At 33.3% G+C, this 26,650-nt stretch overlaps 3 protein-coding genes and 1 long non-coding RNA gene across 11 annotated transcripts in view; 2 read left to right on the top strand and 2 right to left on the bottom strand.

Annotated features, from left to right (window-relative positions):
* LOC109041943 (uncharacterized) overlaps positions 1-9,373 on the top strand; it is a 261,452-nt gene extending 252,079 nt beyond the window's left edge. The window contains exons 8-12 of the mRNA XM_019058459.2: positions 850-993; positions 2,031-2,233; positions 2,674-2,825; positions 3,479-3,551; positions 4,029-9,373. Of these exons, the coding sequence (XP_018914004.2) occupies positions 850-993; positions 2,031-2,233; positions 2,674-2,825; positions 3,479-3,551; positions 4,029-4,050 (594 nt within the window). The 3' untranslated portion in view covers positions 4,051-9,373. The remainder of the gene's footprint in view (positions 1-849; positions 994-2,030; positions 2,234-2,673; positions 2,826-3,478; positions 3,552-4,028) is intronic.
* Positions 9,374-10,070: 697 nt separating this feature from the next.
* Positions 10,071-18,490, bottom strand: CtsB (Cathepsin B). 2 transcript variants are annotated; one of them, XM_019058467.2, is made up of 7 exons: positions 18,302-18,490; positions 17,664-17,821; positions 16,301-16,516; positions 14,400-14,600; positions 13,642-13,786; positions 13,147-13,263; positions 10,071-11,735 (listed from the first exon to the last, which is right to left on the bottom strand). In XM_019058467.2, exons 2-7 carry the CDS (start codon positions 17,799-17,801, stop codon positions 11,524-11,526), a joined length of 1,029 nt encoding a protein of 342 aa, XP_018914012.2. In that variant the 5' UTR covers positions 17,802-17,821; positions 18,302-18,490; the 3' UTR covers positions 10,071-11,523. The 2 variants fall into 2 exon arrangements, with proteins under 2 accessions (XP_018914012.2, XP_072154008.1); XM_072297907.1 differs by having other exon boundaries at positions 18,306-18,490.
* LOC109041946 (uncharacterized) lies at positions 14,665-26,649 on the top strand. 2 transcript variants are annotated; one of them, XR_011899479.1, is made up of 3 exons: positions 14,665-15,930; positions 17,524-17,792; positions 26,197-26,649. It is a non-coding gene; the product is annotated as an uncharacterized lncRNA (long non-coding RNA). The 2 variants fall into 2 exon arrangements; XR_011899478.1 differs by having other exon boundaries at positions 14,673-15,748.
* Positions 24,395-26,650, bottom strand: part of LOC109041944 (caspase-1) — a 60,153-nt gene continuing 57,897 nt past the window's right edge. For all 6 annotated transcript variants that reach the window (XM_019058465.2, XM_019058462.2, XM_072297905.1 and 3 more), the window contains one exon: positions 24,395-26,073. The gene's annotated coding sequence lies outside the window, so the exon portion shown is untranslated. The remainder of the gene's footprint in view (positions 26,074-26,650) is intronic.

Raw genomic sequence — 26,650 nt, 5'->3', positions numbered from 1 at the left:
GAATCTTGATAAAACGTAATAGGCATTTTCACGATGCTGTATCTTCCTCAATTTGCCAACCTCATATGTAAAAATTTTAAGTGTATTCAAAATTGCTAAATCCGGACTTTCCTCATCCGCCGCTATATCAGAAAAAAAGGTTTTTACATTGCGAAAACTGTCACCAGAGGTGCAATTCAGATTCGTACGACCAAAATGTAGAAAATTTTACAATTCCATACTTAAAGGCTGACTATTAGTGAAGTTACAAATTATTGTCAAAATTATTGGCTCAGTTCAGGAGCGAGGGAACCGACCAATGGAGAGCAGAAAATTAAAATAAAATGCCAATTCTATCTGTTCCGTTGAATGATCTCTCTATTCATATAAAGTGATTCATTTTGGATTTATTGCCTCTTGAAAAAGGTTATTAAAATTGAACTGAAAATACTTGCGAAAGAAAGTGGAATTCAGCTAGAAAAATGAATTTTCAACCAACATTTGAGTGTGATGTTTATAGAGGTAAAGGGCCTAACTTGATTTAACTTTGCCTTTTTTTGCTTGAATATTTACAAAAAAAGTAATAATAATAATAACAATTGTCAAATTTTTTTCCTTATATTCAAGCAAATGTTTTTGAGTGAAACGACTGAGACATAATGACTTGTTTATTATTTTTATTTTAACAGGGAATAAAAGCCAAATGTAGCGCGACGATCAACATCATCTGACAATGTCACTCCATTCATTGCCAACATTCCATGTCATTTCACAATAATTGATATCCCTATCTTTTATTGTTGTTGTTGTTGTTGTTGTTGTTGTTGTTGTTGTTGTTGTAATGTTATATTATTTGAAATATTTTTTCAGCATCAAAAAAAGAAGCAAAGGGTCCGAGCCGTCGAATACTGGATTGAAACTGCAAGAGAATGTTTCAATATCGGGAATTTCAACTCTCTGATGGCAATAATTGCGGGTTTGAATATGTCACCGATTTCCAGACTGAAGAAAACTGTAAGCAGTACACTAAGTTGCATCTAAATTGACCAATGTTTCTCTCTTTAATGATATGACCGAAATGCCTTGGAAGTCAAGATAAAGATCATAATAATTCAGCAATCATTTTCTCAAAATAGTTATGCAGTTATGCAATAATTTTGATGCAAAAACCGTGTGAAACGTCAATTCTTTATTCTAATCTTAAAGTTTTGTAATTTGGATCTGGTCTGGTGATAAGTAGAAATGAAATAAATTCAAATGCGTTTTGTAATGGTTTGAAATCGTATATTTACTAAAATTACGTACCTCAGAGAAAAAGTGTTATGAAGAATTTACCATACCATATTTGAAGTTCAAAATTGTTTAATTAAATCATATTAATCATATCCATCAAAATTGAGAGGAAATATCTTTCCCTATAGAAAATGGCGGAATTTTAGATACACCAAGAGCACATGATTCCATAAAAAAATTTCCCGAAAGTTGATGAAACCAAAAAATTACCGAATGACTCATTCATGCATGTGTCTCATGATTTGCATAAGACCTAGAAATTTCATTAAAAATATTCAGTCCAGATATACTTAGTCATCCCTCAGTTAGATGTATAATACACACTAATAATTGTGTAAATGTTGCGTACCTATATCCGATCTCAGCGGAGACATCCTCTTTTGAAGAGTGCCACTATTGATATCATACACCGCGGGAGGTAGGGCATATCATGGTTTCTTATATCCCCGACCTACCAATTAGGAATGCAGGCATTGGCATTGGTTCCTTCATGAATGACAGAAGGAGGGTGAAAAAAACCATGGTATGCACAAATTTAGTGGATGACATCATCAACTGTATTTTTTTGAGAGCAATATTTCATTTAATATTGGACGTAAAATCATAATGTTCATACATATTTTATCTTTTTCTCTTATCTTAAACATGTAAGCATTATTCCATACCTAACTCATCCCCTATCTGGAGAATTTTTTTTTTTTTTTTTTTTTAAAGAAAGTTGATTGTTTCTTATTCTTCCCTTCCCTTCTCTTTTTCAGTGGAACAAGGTGCAGTCTGCTAAATTTTCTGTCTTAGAGCATCAGATGGATCCATCATCCAATTTCAGTAGTTATCGTTCAACACTGAAAGCTGCGATGTGGCGCTCAGCAGGGGCCACAGACTTAAGACAACGCATAGTCATTCCATTTTTCTCACTTTTAGTCAAAGATCTTTACTTTTTAAATGAAGGATGTTCGAACAAGTAAGTAAAAGATTTATAACATCAATCATCTTATTTTTTTTTAACTCTGTAGTGATGATCCTCATCTCAGTCATGTTTTAGAAGAGAGCAGAGCAAATGTAAATAAGTGAAAAAGTTTCAAAGAAATGTGTGTCCTTATGTTTTAGCTGAAATGATGTTGAAGAAGTCCTCTTCTTTCTTTTAACTATTATCAATAGACGTTGGCGAGACTAATGGAAGTTTTATATTAGGGTGATCAAAAATGAATCCCTGACTGTGAATACAATTAATTTTTTATCTTATGCAGGCTACGCAAAAATGTGCTATGCATGAATGTGCAGCTGTGTGTTATGAGGAGCAGAGGCGGTCGAAAAATTAGAATAAATGCATTTTGTGATACTGAAAGAATCCTTTTGCGTTCTAATAGAAAAATGTATTTTTCTGTTTTTCTCTCTTTCCAGATTACGCAATGGTCATATCAATTTTAAAAAATTTTGGGAGTTAGCAAAACAAGTAACAGAGTTTATCAGTTGGAAACAAGTTGCGTGTCCTTTTGAGAAAAACCATAAACTAATTGCATTCCTTCAAGCTAGTCCAGTTTTATCAGAAAATGGTAAGTTTCATTGAATTTGTTGTAAAACTTTGCTTTAAATAGCATGTGCACACTTTTGTCTCTGAGACATCTCCAGAAACTAATCTTCAATGATAAGTGTGGAGTATTTCTTGTCTCAAATTCCCTTGTGTTCAAACGTGAGAGAAATAGGAAACAGATGCACTATCGTTTTTCACGATCTGTTGCTTTACTCAATTACTTTTAACCATTCTCTACGCTACCATTTAAATGTAAGTGTGGTTTTTTATGCACTTAAAAATATTGAAATCCCCATTTTCTCTCTTTTACAGTCAGATGGAATTTGATAAATTTAAGTCATTTTAATTATTATGTTAAGATGAATTGCATTGTTTTTGGAAGTCATAAAAAAGAGGTATCAGGAACATTTTTTTATGCTTCATCAAGCAACATTGAAATCCATGCAGCTCAATTTTCACCAATTGATATGTTCAACTATAGATGGTTCCTAAATAACCATTGTCCAACAAAATTTAAGGTTTTCTATCCTGGCACCATTTTCTGCAACAAATATCTAAGCACCAAGAAAAATTCTCTTTACTTAATTATGTTTTTTAAGGCATTATTTTTAATTTTATGTTTATATGCTCTCTATTTTTTTTATCTATTCGTTTTTTCTGTTTTTCATTGAACAGCATTAGCATTGGCATCTTTTGAATGTGAGCCTCCCGAAAACAACCATGAAAAAGAGCGATTCAAAGCACTAAAGTAAGTATTGAGGAAAAAACTTCCCCTTACCTTTTACGGAGCAATAAATTTTAGGCATACCTGCAAACTTGTGGAATGGTCTTTGAGTAGACTTCATTCATCAAGTACACAATACTCCCTATAGTTTGTCAATTATTATTCTTATTTATTTATTTTTTCAATTTTTAATAATCCACTGTGAGCAAAAATTGTGATGATCTGCTTTTATCTTGGAAAAATTAGGAAGAAGATTACAGTAGATTACGGAGTAACTGGTGGATAATAAAAATTTTACTAAGCTTGTATTATGGGACTTTAGATCTGCCAATGATAAATGAAAATAACAAGTGATCTCATTGATTAAAATAGCAATAGTGGAGAACAAACATTTAATTGTAAATTTTTAGCATTATATTTTTTTGGAAAACTTATTCTGCAAAATTTCTGTAAATGAGAATCCTTTGTGAGGATCACTTACGATATTTTTACATGTTTTAGGTCTGGTGGTGCTGCATCTTAACCTGTGACAAAAGATCTGAGTTTTCCAGAAATCTTGCCCAACTTCCTCAGCAAGCGCACAAGTGATACAAATTGAAAGTATTTTATTTTACTTAATGACTTATTTATTTAGTAATTAATCATTGAAAATTAACTTTACTCTTTCTAATTAAGTAGCACTCTTAATTAAAATACTGACAAAGCATTTATGTAAATGCTTAAGTATCATTTTTAGAAAATCAGTACGTCCAAAATTTTGGAACTTGGCCAAAAGACAAATCAATTTTTGTTGTATCATACAAATATTTCAAACCACAATCACTTTTTTGAAATAAATGAACATGGTGTAATCGTGTTTGTACTGAAGTACAAATAGGGCAGTTAGGAGAATGAATTCAAGAATGTCGAAGGCGAAAAACAAACCTCATGAAGGCATCATATAATATTATGATTTTTCCATTCAAAGATTTATTAGATAACGATGAGTATCAATGGCTTGCTTACTACTTCAAAAGCTCTACTCAAGCTTTGTTTAGGTTGTCTTTTTCTCTCGCTAATTTTATAATCTCCTCTGTTTCATTGACTGAATGAAAAGGCCTCTTAGTCTGGGTCAAGAGTGAAGTTTTGGTGATTTTTGAAGGCAAAAAAGAATGCAAAATGATCAGGGGAAGAAGTATTGAAGGTAATAAGGTGAAACTAGATGAACGTGTATCTTGATAGCAGTCTATCAAATTTTACCATTTTCTTCCTCTGAGAAAATATTGCCCAATATTTTTGTTCACATTTCGAATAATATTTTTGAAGGGATGATAAAAAATTCTGTAAAATTTTCTGCAAATTCGATAGTTGGTCCTCTGTTAAAAAAAGTGGAAAGTAACAGAAAATCTGCCATTTCGCGTACTTGAGTTGCGTGTTTTTCAAGCTAGACCAAATGTATTTCAATTTTGCATTGAATTTTAGTGCAGAAAATTTCCTATTTTTCAACTTTGATCAGTTTCAGAGCAAAAAAGTTATGAATTATTGACTTTTTGTGACTGACATCTACCAGGACATTTCATTATACTGTTTCATTTCATTATCGGGTTCTGAGATCAATACAGAAATATGCTCATCAAAAACTGATTTAATGAGGTTTTATCAAGCTCTTGACTTAAAAGAGTATGTCAATAATGAAATTATTTTGCAGTTATAAACCTTGCACTGAGAATGTTTCAGCAATAACTCAAAATGATTCTGAGCCAAATAAAATCCTATATTATGTCTATGCAGTATTACTACGGCAATAGCTTTCATGATAAGTAACATAAAATACTCAATAGGTGTTTTGAAATACATGCCTTACTTATACATCTGTATTTCTCGTGAGGTATTATTTCTTAAAAGTCCTAGAAGCTGAGACTTAATTATCATTAAATTAATGTTTGCTCTCATGAATTTACTTCCTTTTCTTGAAAGAAGAGAAAAAATGTTGTGACGATGAAAAAATTTGAAACTGAGTTTCCCATATTTTTGGTTTGTTTCCGACCCATATTGAATTATTTTGTACAAAGCCAATTGCACCGTACTTTCAGTGTTAATCATTGTTTTAAGTTTTGCACATTTTTTACTTCAACTATGTACTGAATTTGTACATAGGTAACATTATCTTCTTTCTAGCACTGTATCATTGAAACCTTATTTATTTTACAATGGGTTACACTCATACTAGAAAAAAATGAAGAGGTTGCAGTCAGTAGTTTAATGTGAAGGTTCTCAAAAATATGGAATTTCATCCTAGTTTTGTAACAGTTTACCATAGTCATCAGTTTTGCCGATCCTCTTGTTTCTTCCATCGTTTCATTTAGGCGCATAATTTTAATATCACACACTCTGCATACAAAATACATAGGAAAAGTGCTGCCCTCAGGAATCCTCATTACTTTTATTTTAGTAAAGCTTGTAGATAGTCTCTCAGGCAATGAAAGATGACTCTGCCTCTGCTATATACATATACAGCTAAAATCCTCTCTGGAGCAGCCATTTTAACAGTATTTATATTGGTACAGTATCTCTCAAAATTCGCCTTGTTATTTCTAGAGATCCATGGTGAACTCCCAATTCTGGGTTTACATTTAAAGCTAAGACAATTTTACCACCTTCAGATCAAAATGAGATCAATCCCTACCTCTTTTTTTTCTTCTTCTTCGCGGTGCACTCTTGTATTAATTAAGAAGCATTTTTGTGATATTTCAATTTGAAAAGAAAGAACTTAGAGTGAGTTAAATATTAGACTATCTGTCCACTGATGTAGGTTAAATTATGTACTCTTTATGTCTCCCTCTTTTTAAATTTTGCCCCCTTTTGATTGAAGAGCATATTTTACATGCTGTTTTGCAAACTTAGTACTCTTGAAATGAGAGTAAAGAATTTGATACATTTAAAGGAATTAAGGTCAGAGGAATGTATTGGTCTTGGGAAAAACTTAATCATCTGTGTTAATCTTTACGCCTCATCCCAACTTACTTTAGCCTCTTCTCTCCCTTAGTAGATCATCTGTATTACGCTTGTTATACATCCCTCATACTTCATTTATTGTTTCTTTAGTTTTTGGCTACTTAAATGTTTCAATGAGGAAATTCGATCTCTTTCTTCCCACCCATGCGTTTTTCTTCTTCCATCCTAAGTCAAAGCTAACTCTACTGGTGCATAACATAAATGGATGATAAAACTGCAGAAATGTGTGTAATGGTTTGTGGCGTCGCAGACTTCCTGTCATACCTATTTTCTACGGGGAAAACTATTACACGTTAGCTCTTGAAAACTTTGGTAATTTTTTTCCCTGGTTGTGAGAAACATTCTGTGAAAATTTCAAGTCATGATGTTGGTTCAGTCTCTTTTTGAGAAATAAAATTAGAGCGAATATTATGAAATACGGCAGCGGATGTACGCATTTTTGCAGTTTCACTGTCAATTTATGGATTTATTTAGCTAGAGTAATATGCCCAGCAATCCATCACTTTTCTGCTCCTTCTTCGTATGATCTTGCCCCGTTCTCGTGCTTCCCCTTTTGTTCATGTCTGCAACAATGATCTCATGAAGAGTAACCTTATTTCTTCAATGATAGAAAATATTGTAAAATTCATTTTTAGGCAACAATTTTGAATTTGAGGAACCAACATTATACATTAAATAAGTAGTGAAAGTGTACATTCTTCCGTAGTTTTTTTTTAAAAAATATTCTTTCTCGATATATGAGAAAGTCTTTCAATAAGAGGCAGGTTTTACCCCTCTTTTCTTCTGGAAAGACCCAATGGACCCAGACCTAGAATGTAACTCGATGATGAATATCAGTGTTATAAACTGATGCTTTTTCAAATATAAATTATCAATAATTTAATCTGTTTGCTCTTTCATCAGAGGTTAAAGCAAACATTCAAATAGTTTAAACTAGCAAAAAATGGCAAGTGTTCTTTTTTTCAAAATCTTACGTAGAAAGAATTTACACAGAGGGACTTTTGGAAATGAAACCCCAAATAAAATATTAACGAGTAGTGTTTTTAATGCAGATCAAATGGAATTTGAATTTAATTCGTAATTCTCCCCCTAACCAATGTTGATTGTAAACATTTACATCCCGCTTAGGAGTTGATTCCCAGACTCACCATCATAGAAATTATTTTCTACGTCAGATCTTGAAGAGAAAATATGCTGCATAGTGCTGTAATTCATACCTTGTCTACAGGTCCACTTCCAAACTTCTCATCATGAATGGAGCGTCTGGCAAGCAGAATTATTAGAAGAAAACATTAAACGAATTTGCCAGAGATAACATGTCTAAAATTTCCGTTAACCTACAGTTATCAACCAAGCAGGGTCAAAATTTTTCTTTCATCGAATTCATTGTGAAATGCTATTGGTACAAAATATCTGATACAAAGTCTTACCAATTATATTGTAGCACAAACTTTTTAGTTTTAAGAGTAGTTCAATCCTCAACTATCTAATTTATACATTCCTGTTTTTGATACTATTTTTATATCACTAAGATGCCGCTCTTTTTTGCGAATTCTGAGAAGCGTTGACTTCCATTGGTCCTTGTTCTTCCGACCAAGATCTGGTTTTAGATAAAATACATTGCATTGTTTCCTATCAACGTTTATGTTAGATTTTTCCTTAAAATATTATGAGTTTCAATGTCAGAGTCCAATGTATTAACGCACATTTAACTTCCAAGGAAAACAACAATGTGTAATTGTTACCAACATTCTGAACGCCCAACAATCACCTGATGAAGTTGTATTATTTAATATTCTTTCATTACTATCATCTGTAAGCAGTATACATTTTGGTGTCCTTTATTCGATTCAGTTTTATATTTCATGTAATTACTTCAAAGAAAGCAAATCTAAGTTGGCTTACAAAATGTGGGCATTTTTGTCTGGAACCACTGTCAAATTGAAAAAAGAAAAAAACCTTGTGTAAGGAAAAATTCCTCTGTAATTTGAGGTTTCGTTAAGTATCATAGCCTGAGAGATGATTCAGTATCACTCCTTCTCTGAGTTTATAAATCGAGACAAGAAATCAGGTGCTGATCAGATTCTCATTATTAGCGATGCAATGCAGAAACTCTTATCATGTTGGAGAACGAGTATTAACTTTGCTACTGTAATATTGAAGAATTAATCCTGCGTTGTTTGTCATTTAGAGTTTCTTAATTGCTCAGTATTTCTAGGTCGTTAAGCTGAAGTTTAGAGGAAATTCAATTTGATGAAAAGTAAAGTTTGTATCCAAGAACAAATGCACACAAAAGAAATGTGTTCGATTACCAATATCACATATATCTCATCCCAGACTTATAATTCATCCTAGGTCAACTGTAGGACTTGTAGTGTTTGGTATATACAGGCTTTAATTCTAACCCAAATGACTTGATTTCCTGCTTTTGATGAATTGAGTCCCTAGGAAGTCCTCCACACTGCACCAGAATGCAGAGGTAGAAAGTGATACCCAATGTTATGTAATAAAAATTTGAGAAATGTTTCCGTGTATTTTACATTTTATTTTTGTTTTTGGTCTTGATAGTGTTTTCTATTTGATTTATTTATTTATTCATTCATTTCTTTATTTTGTAAACCGATTATGCATTTGACTCGTGTTTGTAAATTTGCATTATGTGTACATTTTTACTTGTCGTAATTTTGTGGCTGTACATGCAGTATTATAGATATCTTTTTAAGTTCCTTCTAATTTCATGATTTATATTTTATATTTTTTAAGCAATGTTTTATATGTTTATCATCTGTACTTATATTTTGTGTTATTTCATGTTTTCAATTTTAATTACATGGGGTTACCTTCCATTTTAATATTCTGCATTTTTCTTTCAAGAATCTACCAAATCATAAACCTGTGCATTTTACCTAATACTAAATTTCCAGAATAAATCCCTTGCACATTTGGCCGAATCATATTTCGATAACCAAACTTCATAGATTAGCAAGAAATACTTAGATGTGCCTAAATCTCTAATTTCGAAGTTCCATGTTATTGAAGACTCAGCCCTTCAGGGCTGTCTACAAAATATGTAATGCCCCATGGGGAAGGAAGAGGCTGAGCATGCGTTGGGGGAGGGGGGGGGGTCCAGAACTGCATCACTTACTGCTAGGATAGCCGCATAGCTCAGATTCTTTGAAAATCTAAGATGAGGAGACAAAATTTCTTCACAACTTGCCAATTTCAGGGTAAGCAGATGTACATATTTTCAGGGGAGTGCACTGGTGCATACTTGCGTTTCAGGTGTATGATGAGGGATAAGGAGCAGGATCAAAAAATTGCAATCTTCAGAATTGCATATTTTATGAACTAAATAATTTATATGCCAGGCCTTACTTTGCATATACAACTTAAAACAAGCCCCAGCTTTCACATACAAGCAGTAGTTTTCGGAGGAAGTTGAACCCTTGTTCAAATCATGCTAGGCACACACTACAGGGTTACTTTGGTTACAGGGTGCCTACCTTAATTAATTCATAGACTGGAGACAAAAGTAGCACAAAATCAAACTTTACGACAAAAGAAAACATTTATTTTTAAAGTACAAAAGTATTTAATAACACGGAGAAGACAAGAGAATGATTAGAAAAAACGACTGAAAAATCATTAAATTTTTAACTCTAAAAGCTACTAAGTGACACTCAATTTACAGAAAAAAATTATGTAGTTGCTTGATCCGGGGAAAAATGTTAAAGTAATAATTAAATTAAAATTATAATTTAATTAAAGCTCAAGTTCATTCATTATTTAAGCAGCAATCAATATTTTTGAGTATTAATGATGAGTAAATTTCACACAAACCTTAAGAATTAATACGAAATCACAAAATATATGTTTTATCACAGTTTACAATTAATTCAATTTTGTATCACATGGATATTGAGTATTGAGTATTGAAAGCTGCTAAGTATTGCTCTTTTTTACATTCATTATTGGGAAATCTCGAGACTGAAACCATTACATGTGAGAAACACGGCTTTGTCTATCTTTCAGGTGGAAAGTTTTGAGAACATACTGAAAGACTTATAAGACCTTTAAAAATCTAAGTCGATGAATTTCTCTTAGCATTAAAAGAACTCTGTTCAACAATAATTCACTTTGAATGAACAATTACAGATTATATTGGAATATGTTCTACAAATTTTCATCTATTAAACGGATGAAAAATATTGTGAGACATAAATTATATGTATTGCTTTGGGATTGAATGACTTATTTTACTATATGGTAGACATAGTGGTGTCATGGAGTAACTTAAGTATGTTAGGTAGATTAAGTAGAAATTAGCAGGAAAATAAAAAGGGACCACATAATTTTAGTTCCGAGTAAAAGTACGAGAATACATAATTTTTTGTGAGGGGATGAATTTAAAGACAGTATTAGTCACGAATGCATTTTGTAAGCTTATTGATAAGATGAAATTTTAGACTTCCAAATTTCCATCTGAAAAATCATACTACACTCAAAGTACCGATAAGGACTTGAAGAAAATTGATTAAGCAACCTATAGAATTCTCATGACAAAAACTTATGGTACAACTGCCTGCTGTTTAAACTTGATACTCTTCAAATAATGAGTGTCATTTCTTCGAGGCTTGATCAATGGTGTAGAAATACACTGATTACGAGATAAAATATAATCTTCATGGTACTTAAAAAATAAAAGAAATTAGAGGGCGAAAAAATGTTAATTTTACAGAGGGCGCAAGCATAGATTTAAACTTAGGATGAATAAAATTTGAGAATTTTTGTTCTATTAAGAAAGTCTGACTAGCGTTGAAGTCAAATTAACAAAAAACTTTGCCATTTCAAAACATTTTTTGTTCTGTTTTACAGTCTCAACTTAAAAACGCTTCTACTAAAGTACTGATACCATTTAAATTGATTCAAAATTAAGCTGTCCTTAAATATTTACGGTAATGACTGTCTTAAAAATATGCTTAAACTTTATCGAGATATTTTCTTACTCTTTAGGTAAACCTGCTTGAATGCTATCCTCGATTCCACACTCACCTTTACCACGGAGAATTCTGAAGAAACCGTTGTCACCCCAATCGGTGTTCCATGAATTAGCAACAGTCCAGTAGGGTAGTTTACTTTGTTCATCAACACCCCATCCTATAATTTTTATTGCATGACCACCAAGTGCTTTGCCAGCTGTATGTTTGTAAACACCTGAGATGTGGAAAACATTTTTTTTTGAGTTGAACAATCAGACACATGAATTATTCAGTGCAATATTAAAAGCAAAAACAAAGCAAAAGCAAGAAAGAACGATGTTTTGCAGAAAATTCTGACAAACCTGCACTCAACATTAAAATGAGAACAGAGAAGAAAAAACACTAGAAATGTGGCCTGAATACTGCAAGTAACAGGATCGTGGAATAGTGCTGAGTCCGCACTATTCTGCAAGGAAATCAAGGCCAAAAAACTCTAAGACATATTAGCATTGGAGTCACAAAATGAACTCTTTTGAGTTTCAGTGCAAGACTGAGGAAGGAGAGTGTTCACCTCACGCAGATGCATTGGAATACTAAGTAATGACAGGTGTGATCTACTAATGAGGTCTAAAAAGACCCAAACTAGTATGGGTTTCTTGGTGTGACCCCAGCTACGTATTCCAATACACCTGCCTGAGCTGAACACTCTTGGTTTTGCATTGAAACTCATTACAATTTATTTTGTAACTCTAATGCGAATTTTTAGAATTTTTTGGCTTTGATTTCCACACAGAATAGTGTGAATCCAGTGTTATTCTACCATCAAGTTCCAGTAGAGAGGAGGATTGACTTGACAACTGATCAAATTTCTGGGCCAATTCAAAACATCATCACTCTTGTTAAGTTGGGAAATGCTCAAAGCAAACGCCCACTACCTGATGAATGGTTATGAAGACTGACTTGCTGGCGAGTTTCTATTTTCACCCCTTTATTGTTGGATAAACGTAGCCTAAGTAGGTAGGACTTCTGCATTAATATAGATAGCACATACTACTCAATTATTTTAGGGTCAAAATCGAAAGTTCACCGATAAAACTGAAACCAAGCTTGTCCCATGTAAAATGACCGGAGGCATCCGATTTTCTGGTTTAAAAAGCTCCTAAGTTGGCTGGAGTGCATCAGTTATGTCACATGCCCGTGAAGAATAATCAAAAACGGTAAAAAACGCCGATTTGACAACTCTGCAAGCCGCAGGGAGCCTCAAGACCATGCACAATCGCTTCTATGTCTCAAACTACATAGGATTCGACACCATTCTCGAAATTTTTTTCACATCCAAAATTGAGAAAAATTGACACTGGTTTCATGAACTGCTGTTGTTGTACTCCCGGTCAAGCCGTTCATATTGATTGTTGCTTCATTGCTTGGGTAAATACAGTCTTAGTGACCAATCTTTTCTGTCTTGCGGAAGTACTATCACCGACAGGGCTATCAAGAGATTTATTCTGGGTACCTATTATGGCAGGGAAGATGAAATATTTTGAGGGAATTTTTTTTTTTTTTTTTTTTTTTTTACACAGTATAAGGTTGATCATGATGAAAAATCAATCTCCAAAAAACACTCTAAAATTGTAAAAGAATATTACCTTTCTTGTAACTGACAAGGTCCTCATACACAGTGAGAGCTGCTTCAACAGGACCATTAGTCATAATTTCTTTTTGAATTTGTGCAGGATCGCTGTCGATAGAGTAGGCATGGGCACCTGTTTAAAGTGAAAATAAAAATGTAGAACAGTTTTGCTCATTGTGAAGTGCGCAATTTTCAGAATGAATAAAAAAAGAACCATAATAAAACACGGTCAGTGGTTAAAACGCCTGGACAACTTAATCTGTGCTAATATTTGTCCTAATAGTACAATAACATGTAAGACAGGTTCCCAAAAAATTTTTTTTGTATACTTCAAACTTAAATCTAAAATGAACTTTAAATAATCTTGAATCTGGTATATGGTGATCACAACATGCTTCAGAATATTAGAGTTTTGATCTACAAATTTTATGACATTGAAGGATGTTTTTGTGCAAATTATTTACTTTAAGATAGGAGAGATAAAAATAGAGAAAAAAGAAACAGTACACACCAAAATGTTTGTCCTTCTTGTATGGGACATCATAACCCTTTTCACAAGTGCTGGTGCACTTGGGAGTTTTGCCAACTTCTGAGCATGCTTGTCTGGTTCCATTAACATGGTGTTCACAAGGCTGGATCAAGTATGGTTTGCAGCCCTAAAAAAAGGATACATAATGAAAAAACAGAACCTTTTGTGCTTTGTAAGCATCAGAGTTGAAGTGTTCAGAATGCTGATAATTTAAAAACAACATTTGAAGTGCAAAAATGTTGCCACTACACATTTTTGAGAATCAAAAAGGCTTATTTCTACTTCTTAATTTTTACAAGCGATTATAAGTAAGTGCAATTGTGCAAATGAAATTGTTTTATTATTTATTTTACTTTCCTCAGGAAGGAAAATAATAAAATTTATTTAGGTAAGTATTTTATTAATTTCACTTCATTTATTTTGAGTTACTTCATGCACATAAGTATCTGTAGAACGAAATGTGAAGAAAGTAGCAAAAGCTTTGAAGGAAAGGCTATTGAGTTACTTCTCTTCCCAAATGCAATGAATAATTTGTGAATAATCCTCGTGAAAAACAGAGAGGATTTTAACAAGGTGGTAAAACAAGTCTCAACTTTGGAGAGGTAAGTTGTTACCAATGACACCTATAAAAGAAGGAAACTAGTGTTGCCGATTAAGTAGAATCACCCCTGGATCAAATGCATTTGAAAGACATAAAAATGGAAAATTTTAAAACATTTGGTGAACAGCTGAACAAATACCTGGTGAGATCCATAGGTTCCTCCACTGACAATTCCTCTGCGAACCCAGAATTTCCAAGCTGCTCCCGGAAAACCTCCATTGCATCCAAAACCACAAACATAGCAGCAGGACAGGAGATCTTCAGCTGCTAGATGAACATTCACTTTTCCTTTGGAGTGGATGCAAGTTCTATCTGACATTGCCTCTACTGCTCCAAATGCCTGGAAAAATAATTATACAAGCGAGAAATTTAGATGATTTGAAAATTCTTTTTTCCTAAAATATCTAAAAGCTCATAAAAGTGACAGAATAGGTTGAGAATTGACCAATGGAAGTTTTATTTAACTCATTGGATTTAGGATAAGGGAGGTATGAATAACTTCAGGCATTGTAACAATGCCTGACAAATCTTTCAAGCTCGACTTCTACGCTTCAATTCCTGATTATGAATCATATTTCGTACAGATAGTTTCTTTGCTAAAATTTTCCAATTGGTAGAACTAGATTTTTTTACCAAATATTTTCCGGATTCTACGAAGAATGTATTTGTAACCAGATCTGTGAAAAGAAACCTTCTCTTCCGGAAGAAGATTTTCCTTGACTTTTTGCAAATGCATGGCGAAAGAAAATCCGGAATTTTGGCGCAAGTCTGACCTTGACATATCAAAAACTGAAATTCCAAGACTAAAATTCTTGGGTAGTAGAAAATCGTGAATCAAGTGTTGGCAAAGAGATTAGAAACATTTTCTTGCAGAGGATAGGATCCCTTCTCACAGATCCTGTCACATTTTTATTTTATGACTTGAATTTAAGGACTAACAGGGGAACATCAATTCATTTGACGTGATTTTTTTAATTTCCAGACAACACTTTTAGTGAATATATTCGGATTATGCAATGCTGCTATCACTATTAAGATCTCATTGATTTCTTTTGATTATCCCGCCTCTCCTACAGATTGAAACTCAGTAACTAAAACCTACAAATAGTCCTTTCCTAAATGCCGACTGCCGCCAACCGCTATTTTTTTCGTGTCTAAGTGATTGCTATGAGCCAATGGACCATTTGCCAAGTCTTTTTTACAGTTCATCGATCATTTACATTTTTTAAAATGAACTTTATAGTCCTTAAAATCAAAACCCTGACATGGAATCAGACTGTTGTTGAAGTGGTTGGTAAATGTGGTGATTAATATCAACAAAAACAATATTCAAGTCATAAGTTTGCTTCTAAGAGATTACATTTGAGGTACTGAAGTTGTGAAATAAAGATGAAGTAATAGAAATTAAAAATTTTATAGGGATCCTTCATGGTTCTGTGACAGTTTAGTTATGCATTCTGAAGGTAGTTGTCTCATTTGTATGCTCGGGTGAATACATTTTTGATTAAGCTTCTGGTAGTAAGCAGTTGCTGTATTCTGTTAAAAATATTGCTAAGCACACTGAACAGAGGACAGAACTGTTAAAAAGCAGCCAGGTCGTACTTAACAGACGAATTCAGCCAAGAATAAATATGAAAATGATTCTCTCCTGTTCCGCAAAAAAATTAATGGTATATATTTTATCCTGACAAAATTTTGATTATGAAGTTTAAAAGTTGTACCAAGGTACTAGGGAGTTTTAGAAATTAGAAAAAATGGCCAATCATTAGTATGAAAAGACATAAAGATGGTCAAAAAACTTATTTTTAGAGAGTAAAGATAGGTTTTTTTATGTATCTCTAGTGCAGATCTCCAAAGAAAGAAAGAAAAAAAAATATAGTGGGTGAAAAATAATTAATCTAATCTTGATGAGGAGGTTTACCAATTCCCAACAAGATTATTGCTCCAGGTTGGATCGTGCTCCCACAAGACTAAAGTTCCTTTGAGGAAATAAGGATGACAAAGAGGCACAGGATGTTAAAATGAAAAAACTGCACTTACCCAGCATGATCCACAACCTCCTTGATCTCTTATTTCCTTGATGGTGGGGCATTCTGGCCACTGGGTCCTAGAGTCGAAATTGTCTGGAATTTCTCCGTCTTCTGTACCCACTGAATGAACCAAGCGTGGAAGTTTGTGCTCTTCAGAATCAGGATGAACGCCCATCAAGTTCTTCAAGTAGCTGTGGGGTGTCTTTTCATGGAAATTCCTGCCTGCCTGTTTAAAAAAGAAGGAAACACTTGAAAGGAAACAATTTAATGAGGGAAAATGGGTAAATTTTCAAATAGATCAATTTCAAGCAACATGAGGAGTACATTTCATACAACTCACCAACTGCACAAATCTTGAGAGTGCATCAAATGTCAAATAAAAATGTTTTGTGTGAAACAACCCAATGAATATTTTCTAAGAGATAAAGCACAAAACACATTGCAGTTTCTGCACATTTTATTAAATAACATGTTTAAGCTGGTGTACACACAAAAAATAGAATACTTTTTTTGGAGCAAATATGAAGAAAAAAATGTTTAGACTTTCTCTCTTTTCACAATAAAAATTATAGTAATCATCATAGGTGCATCATTCTTTATTGACACTTTTTCAAGGAAAAATCGAAACTTTCACAGTAAAGTAAAGGCAGTGGATGCCGAAAAGCAGCTGGTGTTTAGAAACTTTGTGCACCTCTGCCATTGAGTTTCCACGCATACTGAAAAGAAAAGTCATCTTGCGAAAGAAACATTCTTCAAAGTTGCCGTTTTACGTTTCCTATGAATGAGAATTCATGAAACGAAAATAGCATGTCCACTTCTCAATAATTCAAGTGCTGGGTGCAGAAAAGGCACTTCTTGGTTGTAGTGTCTCAGAGGCTCCGCTAATGTTCCATCCCTTTTGATCGAAGCAGATGAGTGAAATTCGTAGAAAATTTTACTGAATGTTCTTTATGATTTTACTATGTTCTAAATTAAAAATTTCAGAAAATTAGAAAAAAAATTCCTTTCTAAATAAAAATTACTTAGCCGTGGAGATTTTGAAATACTGCAACTGAGAACTGCCCTATCTGCACCCATCACTACCCTTGCACAGCCACAGGGTTTCCCTGCTTCCTTGGTAACAGAACCCCTGCAGCTGTTACAAAATATTAAGTATCCATCTCTGAGGACTCCTCCTAATTACGGCTGTCTGTCAAAAAAACAAAATTAATGCCAGACCTTATCTGATTACAGCTGATTTCCAATGAATCAAATTTTTCTGGGAAAATCTGAACTAAGCCAATGACTGTATCAATCGGAAATTCAATCAATATAGACAAAATCGTTGGTCCTACAGGTGTCCAACTCATCAAGATTCCACCATGATTACTTACAGTCCATGATGATTGCACAGAGTTGATGTAGTCTATAAATTCGTCCGACAATGGATCCTCTGGCGCAAAAGGTTGTGGTGGGCTAGCATACGATCCGACGGCACAAAGTCCAACCAGCGTCAGAATTAGGTTGGTCATGTTTGGATAAATTACTCAAGCTGGTGAATAAAAAAATGATATTAATTCTGTGCAAAATATTAGGTACTGATGAGGCAAAAAATGGTGAATAATTCTATTAGGTGTTCAAAAAATAAGAACCTCCTAAAATTTACCCTTATGAACGTATCGGCTAAATTAGGTATATTTTTACTTCCAGTACATTTCTTTCTTTTTCTGTGTGTTAAATAATTTTGGTGTTTCTCAGTTACAGTACTAAAATTTGAGTTAAAAAATTGGTCAATCGAAAATAATTGGACTAGGTAGGTACTAAATGCCTCGGATCAGACTCAAAGGTACAGAAAAGTAGAACATCCTCACGGTAAAGAATGCGATTAAACGGGGCAAGCTGCTGAACCTCATCTTATCAAGAGGAAATTACCTTTGCTCTCGACAGATAATGAACAAATTGATTTTTGAAAAATGGGAGAAGTTGCTTACAAAAGTTGCAAGAAAAATACTTAGAGGATGGAGAAACTTACTTACCCCTCCAGAGGAATTAGACTTCAACTCTCATTCAGAAAAGTAAGAAATAAACTGGAACAAAACTAAAAACAGTGACTCGAAGTGTGCGACGACAAAGGATTTGTTCTCGTAGCTCGAGGGAGAAACGTAGGATGACATTCGAAAATTGATACATACAGCGAGAGAGATGAAGATGAGAGAGCGTGTTTTCTTGATATCTGTTATCTTCTTTGTTTTGATTGTTGTGTAACTGTTGTTTTCATTCGTCGACGATGACCTTGAACTGTTGGATGTCAGCTGATTTCAGCTCAAAGTGTGATTGGTGTGTTTTGAGTCAAAATTTTTGTGATTGGCTGATTGAGCTAAACAGAATTTAAGCGGGAATTTCAAAATTTGGGAATGTCATATTACTGAACTGAGCATATACGAAACGCACAGAATTTCCTCTGCACCAACCTTTAAATCGGTCGCATTTAGCAGAAACGAACCAGCGTGATTCAATTGTTTTCAAAATCGGGCAACTCTAATTATTTACTTTTATAAATACCAAAAATATGTACAGTATTAAAATTTACTCAATTATTTCCCTTTAAAATTAACAATTTTTTGGTGGGATGCAAGAACTATTTACTACTTTGGGACATTTTTTAGATAATTGTGAAGAAGCGACGTTTTAGCAACACTGTGATTGCGCTGGTTCCTTTTTGCTAAATGCAATCCAAATAGCAGCCGCACATCTATACTTTACCTGGTACAATGATACGCGGCACGTTAAGTCAATTTTGTACCCGTTGGTCTTTCCTCACAAGAACTTGTAATTTTTCCCGTGGATTTTCGCTACCTATTTTTTAATCTTTACTGACCTGCAGCAAAAAAAAACTGAGGGATCGAGCTGAAATCAGGCTTGAGGATTTTTTAAGATCTTATGGAAGTGCATGTTAGGTAACAGATCTTTTCTAAGTAAACGCAGTTAAAGAAGGAAAAATATACCTACTAATGAATTGGCTTGAAAGGTACACAAATCCTGGGTACAAACTTCCTTTTGAGTTAAGTTATTTTCACCTAGTTTTGACAGGCGAGAGGCTCTAGCCTAGACTGACAACCTCACTGACTCGCAATGATTATAAACAGTGTCATTACAGTGGGTGAAACTAAGAGAGTCTCCCCTTCCCCTCAAAGATCTGCATAGCCCCCTGCAGAAATTGTTAAGGATGTTGCTAAAACGGTCCAGATCATTTCTTTTATCTTTAAATAGTATTTCAGTCAATTTCTCAGTTAGGACAGCTGGAAATTGCTCCTGAGAAGAGAATTCATCAGACAAATGTCATTTACCTCCCCCCCCCCCCCTTTCCACCGCCGCCTCCTAAGCTGGGGATGCCTTGAGTTTTTCCCAAGGATTAAGATGTTTCTTAGTGATATAAAAGGTACTAAATCAATTGTGCCGAGTCCAATAGAAACACACTGAGTCACATTTTGGCAAAAATTAAGTTGCGAGTAGTTGTGAAATAAATAAGTTGGGCTTACATTTTCTCCTATCAAAACTTCATTGTCCAGAAATAATATAATAAAATGTGAAAATGTTCATTGAACTTTATCCTTAACATTAAGTCTTACGAAGGAATAAAACTTCAAACCTCTTTATCTCGGTCCACACTTGATGTGACCTGATGCATTTCTGCTAAATTTCTGCTTGGTTCAATTTTGCAGTTTTCTACAGTCTTTTAATTCTCCCATACCTAAAGAGAAAAGATCACGGAATGCCTAAAATTTAGCATGGAAAATTTTTGCGATGCACAAACAAAGCCTTATAGACACTATCACTAATTAAGATTCGGAGTGGGTAAACATGAAAAACACTGACACAATTTAATGAAAGAGAGATTTTATTGATTACAACTTAAGGTTCAATAGAACATTAATTTTGACATTTTCCTTTCAAAACAGATAAGCCATTCTTTCATTAGAAGTGAAGAAAAATTAACTAAAAAAATGAACAAACAGAGATTAAAATTATGAGATGAGAACTAAAAATAGTATAAAAAATTAAGTATAACAAAATGAAAAAGATATGAAGCTAATGAAGCAAAAACTGGAGTCTTTAAAAGTGATGAAAACATGCCTTCAACGAAAAATTGAAAACAAAATTACACAGAATTTTTGCTCAGAATCTACTATTATTTTTCAAGAATGAAGACCCGGTTCCAATATGAGAAGTTTTGAATTACTTGATGTTTTCAAAACAACTCTGAAAATTCAATCGAATTGCAGATTCCTCACTTTTTTTTCTCAAATTAAGAACAGGCAAAAACTAGCTTTGTTGAAATTGTTATTTTTGTGAAAAAAGTGCTCAGGAGGGTTACTACCCGACTTTTGAAATTTTCATTCTTTAAAACATTAGATTGAGTCCATTACAGAGAAACAAGAGCTGATGAATTGATTTGATCATTACCTTACCATAAGTTCTTCTGGAAAGGGGGGGGGGGGGCAGTGGCTTGAATAAAAGCAACTCAACACTGATATTTTGTTGCATTCACAGGATGAGTGAGAAAAAAAAAACATCTTCTACATTAGAGACTAAATTTTTCCCTTTTTTGAACACTTAGGTTGTAATATTAAATCAGCCAAAAATAAAAAAGTAATAATAAAAGAAATGTATATAATTAAAATCAACTTTAAAAGCACTGAAACATTACAAGCATTGGCTGTTTTAAAGACTCACAATTTTAGCCATACACACTGCTCCAAACAAAGAGAAGCAATCATAATAAAACTATACAGAGTATAAAATTTAAAAATACATACCACAAAAATACACTTTGAAATCTAAGAAAGACATTGGGGATTTAGCTAAAAATATTTATTTACAGATAATTTTTTCATTTTTTATTCCCTACTTGAAAGACCACAAAGTACATCAGAAAATTCCATTAATACAATTAATGGACAGTTAAAAAAATATAATGTTTAGCCATCATTGTGCTGTAAGAGAGAAGCGCTGGAGAGAATTGACAGTTAGGCAAGAGAGCACAGAGATATAAGTTGCCACTTATGTAAGTAACAAGTACCATGTATTTTTTGGCAGCATGGAAAAAATTGTCATCAAAGATTGTAGTGAAAAATTCACTAGAGAGGGCAAGATGAGATTCTTGGATAAAATATTTCTAAATTTTGTCTACATTGGCTTTACATCCACATGACATTACATTCCGAGCGTAATCAGACAAAAAGATGGACTAGTGAACACAAAAAGCACAGTTTAAATTTGCAGTGGCTTAGATGACCAGGAACTGGATACAGTGAACCAAGGTTGAACTCTCTTAAGGGCTTAAAAATCAGAGCGGTATGAACTGCCAGTTGACTTCAATAAAATATAATTTTAAAACTAGGGACATCTAATTTATCTTAAAAATTTTCGTTTCAAATTACGAGGCTAGAAATCTCCTATCCATGCTGTTTTCAGAGATCTCTGAAAATGAAAAGTTCTTAAAGCTTGTAAAATTTACAAGCAGTATTCAAGTAACCGTTTATTAATCATTCAATTTCACCTGTGAACTATCGTTTTTGAGCTATTATCAATTTTAATTTGTTATTTCGATGACCGCTGATAAAATAGTCTTGATGATCAAGTGCATAGAAAGAAAGTCTTAAAGGATGAGTGTAAGGTTTTACGACAGGAGATAATTTAGTTTTTTATTTGTTTTGTAAGCGAGGACCTTTCCTGTGGGACAGCATAAACCCAAGTGCTTAGACATTGCTTGAATTGTGCAACTTTTTTTTCCTTTACAAGCATCCAGAATATTTTACATCATACATTTCTTCTGCCAAAATATTCAGAATAATGGAGACAAAATGAGAGGAATAGCAGAATAGAGCGTATAGTTTTTAACGGACTCAACAGTTGAAGGTACGTACAATCTTAGCATCGTTGACATAGATGTATTTTATTCCGTCGGAAAGGTCCTCATACATAAAATTGAGTCTAAATCCTCCAATCAAAATTGAACAGAGGACGTTTGCCACACAGTATATTACTAGAACAGCAAATAATTTCACATAATTAGATATCATGATTAAAAAATGGAAGGAAAAATTAACAGAATACTTCGGATGACCAAGGCGATGAAAAACGTCTTGTCGTCTCATCCACATGCAACTTTAAGCACTATTGGGGGACTTTCACAACATCATATGAAAGTTGGGGGGGAGGGGGGGGGGAGGCAATAAGAGGAGGAGGATTGGAAAATTTCACTGCCCTGATTAACAGCTCATTATGCCATGCTTGAAACTTGGTGAAAAATTGTACTGCTTTTTTAATATCAGAAAAAGGTATTTATCATGCTGGAATCGATGAGAATTTGAAAAAATCCATTAGATTTATTAGAAAAGGCAGATTTAGTGGCTACGACATTCTTGCAGTATTGGACACATCAGTTTGCGATGGTTCAAACAAATACAATTAAACATAACCTCGTGTACAAATTCCAGAGACAAATATGTAAAGTTAATTCTGTTAATTCATTACAAATTAGTCATTGATAAATTATAAGTCAATTAATAACTTATTAAACATCAAAAATTTTCACTGCAAGAAACACTTAAAAGGCATGTTATCATTATGGTTCAAAGGGCGTGGATCAAAGACAAGGTTATATTTTTTTACAACTGCACCAATGCCGTAGCCCACTAAATCAGTCTATTTTTAGCCGACAAATGATGAATTAAAAAGTATAATACATTTACAAAAAATAAAATGAAAACTTGCTCAGTTCACAAGTTTGTTTGAGAAATATATATAAAAAAACACTGTAAAAACATATCTGCATGAAACATTTTGAAATGCTTAATTTCTTACTCCATTTAACTAAGCAGTAGCCTGGCTGCAAAAACAATTGAGAAAGTAAATTACCAGTGCTCTCTCTCTCTTCGAAGAATGACACTTTAAGATTTAACAAATTTCTAATTTGAACCAGACGAATGAGATAAAGTGGCATTGAAGCAAAAGAGCAGTCTTATGATTGGCAATTTTTTACATTCCACAATTTAAAAATAAGACGGTTTGTTCTTTTGAGTTATAAAAACATAAATATCTAAAAGAAATAAGTGACTTGGTGTGAATGAAATAATCTAGCAAAATAATTTTTGAGATCCATCCCTACAAAATTCCCTTAGAAATTAGAAAGAAACATTTTGAAACAGTCGCTTACTGATGAAAGAATCTGGGCACATAAAAACCAATATTAAAGCATACATACATTTAAAAACAATAATTAAGAGTACCTAGTAAATTGAGCTAAACATTTGAGGATATGAGCTGAGAGAGAAATAATTATGCTAAATGAAAGACACAATTTTGAAACAGTCTCGACAAAAAGTTTGATTGCCTTAAGTATAATTGAAAATTAGCTTATTTTCAATCATCAGAAAATATGTAAAAATAGGGGGAAACTAACACCAAGGTAAGTTGATAAAATGGAGGTTTGAACGCGTTCACAGACTGTATAAAGTCATATCATAAAAAAACATGGGCGCATAAAAAAGCATCCTCGCATTTCCAAAAAAATCTTCTTTTTTATATTTTTTACATTTGTATTTTGCATTGAAACAGAGGCAAGTAGAACTCGTTTCAAATAAATTAGCAGTTGTTTACTTTAGACTTTCACACGGAGTGGACAAAAGCAAAATTTCCTAAGAAGAAGGTACTAGTTTCCCATTGCAGTGCACAACAGCAGCACAGCGTTGTTGTAGCACTCAGTCGATCCTTGATCACTAATGGATGACAGCAGTGCAGTTGCTTGCAAACGGTAAATAACTGCCAACTTATCTGACAAAAAACCAATTTAAAAAATAAAAAAGGGAGCCGTGTGGAAAATATTTTTACACAGGGGAAGAAAAGCACTGAAAGTAAGTTGATAGAATGGAGACTTGAGAGCAGTCAGAGACTGGATAGTCATACAAATCATGAAAAAATACTGGCGCATAAAAAAGCATCTAAGTAAAAGAAAAAAGTTATGGGGATAAAAGATCTTTTTTTATACTTTTTACACTTTAATTTTGCATTGAAAAAGCGGCAATTCAAACTTTCCGGAATTATTTTTTTTTGTTCTTTTCAGAGGTAACTGAAAACTCAATTATATATTCTTCCGCAAGGGTTTTGACTGGGCTAAATGCAACAATTCCTTAAAAGTAAATTAAAATTATTTGAAGATTACATGAAAGAAAATCACTCTACATCTAACTTTTGAGATCCATACATTACATAGCAATTTGAGACGAATGAATGAAATGTACCTACATAATACTTTCATCAAAAATACATTTTACTACACTAAAAATGCAACATTAAATGCACCTCAAGTTTTAAGTAAGTACTTGCAATCATAACACTGACCTACCAAAAAAAAAAAAAAACCGGAAAAATGCCTTTAAGATTTGATGGCCGAGCCTTATTAATTTTAGATAGCTAGGTCCGAAAATGAATTCCACTTCACTGTATAAGCCTCCAGTTAGCATGCACTCCGCAACCCCTATAGAACCAATTGAACCTCATGTCATCACCATAAAAAATTGATTAAATTGTTTTTCACCTAAAAAGTAAGGGTAAATTTTAAGAACAAGTAGTCCAATTGGGGCACTGTTCCCATACTTTTTTCTGCTGAAGCCGAAAATGACCTTAGTCTGTTGTCATCAACTACTAATTATTTGTAATGAAAAGAAATAGAGGTCGTTTCAGCGGCAAAAAGTAAGTAGGAAAAGTTTCAGCAGACACCTGGGTAAAAAAATAGATCCTTTCTTACCCACAAAAACAAATTTGATCAGTTTTATAAGAGAATTGCATATGGTTGACATGGTTTCATTTGGGGTTATGCAAGAGAGATTGCACCCAAAAGCGGAGACCAATAATGAAAAACAGAGGTTCTTTTTTGACTCAACAATCCAAAATTAGTAAATTTCTGCCGTCAAAACTTGAGAGCATTTTTATGTGTCGATCAGTGTAAGTGTTCGAATTGTTTTTAATGAAACTTTTCTCGTTTTACAAATCAAATTAAGCACAAAAACAAATATATTAATTTTTTTTTTTACTTTTTTTGCCTTTTTTATATTTTTATGAGATTTTAGATAAAGGTGGCAAACAGAGCATTTTGATTTGATTTTTGGTTTCATTTTTTACAGGGAAAATGATTAATAAATGCACCATGTATATAAAACCGGATGGAATGTTTTTGTAAAAAGAGCATTCTATCGATGTTACATGCAAGATCTGTTGCATCTGGCAGCCTATCCTTTATACTTATTAATTGTATTTTTTTTTTTGACGTTTCAAATTTTAAGATAGATGGTTTCAATTTTTGAGTACAAGTTTTCTCTGAGAAAGAACAGACACTCAAAAGTTTCATCTCTTCAGTAATTTTACTGAAATTTCGTTGGTGACATCCCTTATAACCTGAAAACTATCAGTAACTTTCTAGATATTTAAAAAGCTTGACACTTTCATGCAAAAATTTAAGAGAGGCAACAAGTGCATCAAATTATTGAGTAGCAAACATCTGTAAGTTTCAGTTCTTCAGAAAAACTTTCATGATATTCAGCACAGCAAGCACTGAAACTTCAGCATACCTTTTGAAACCATGTTATAAACTCTACATAAAAAATAACGTTTCTTACGTACTAAAAAATATAACTAGATATAAAATGCAAAAAAAGAAGAAAGATAAAAATGAAGGTAAGTAACAATACACACACTTCTTCATCAACATGGCAAAAGGTTCCGTGGTGCAAAAAAACAATTTTCCTGAAAAAAAAGAGTAAAAAAGACTCATGAAATAAGGACACTGGAAGGAGATTTACTAAAGAGGCACAGAAAAATAAAATATTGTAGTTGCTATTTATTTGACTGATTTACATTTTTATTAAGTTGTTCCAGAGGGCTGAAAAGTGGATTTCATAGTGTTCGCGTGACGGTATTTCTCCCTATAGTATTGCATAGAAAAATAGTGGGCTTTTCGAAGGAGCCTCTGCCTGGAAGTTGAAGAAATTATGCGTTGCCCTGCTGTCATAAGTCGGAAAACTTTTGGTTCCGTTTGGCCAAAAAACGTAAGAACTTGAGGACGCCCATCCATCTAAACTCCTATTCTGGTAATAAGCGGGATCATCAATCTTATGATGGATCCAATTTCAAGCCCTACTTTGCTTAAAATTGGTTCATAAAAAGATACATTTTAAAAGCTTATCTAATTCTAAGGTCTAAAAAAAAGTTAAAAAATGTAGATAGCCTCAAATCCCATGTTATTCTTTTCCTTTCGGGAAAATAAAATGTCCAAGCAAGGTATTTTTTTTTTCCATGGAAAAATAAAACGTTAAAAATCTTC

Source organism: Bemisia tabaci, chromosome 3 (genome assembly GCF_918797505.1).
Source record: "Bemisia tabaci chromosome 3, PGI_BMITA_v3".
NCBI classification, from domain to species: Eukaryota; Metazoa; Arthropoda; class Insecta; order Hemiptera; family Aleyrodidae; genus Bemisia; species Bemisia tabaci.
The sequence above is the reverse complement of the archived record's forward strand: the minus strand, read 5'-3'. Positions and strand labels throughout refer to the sequence as shown.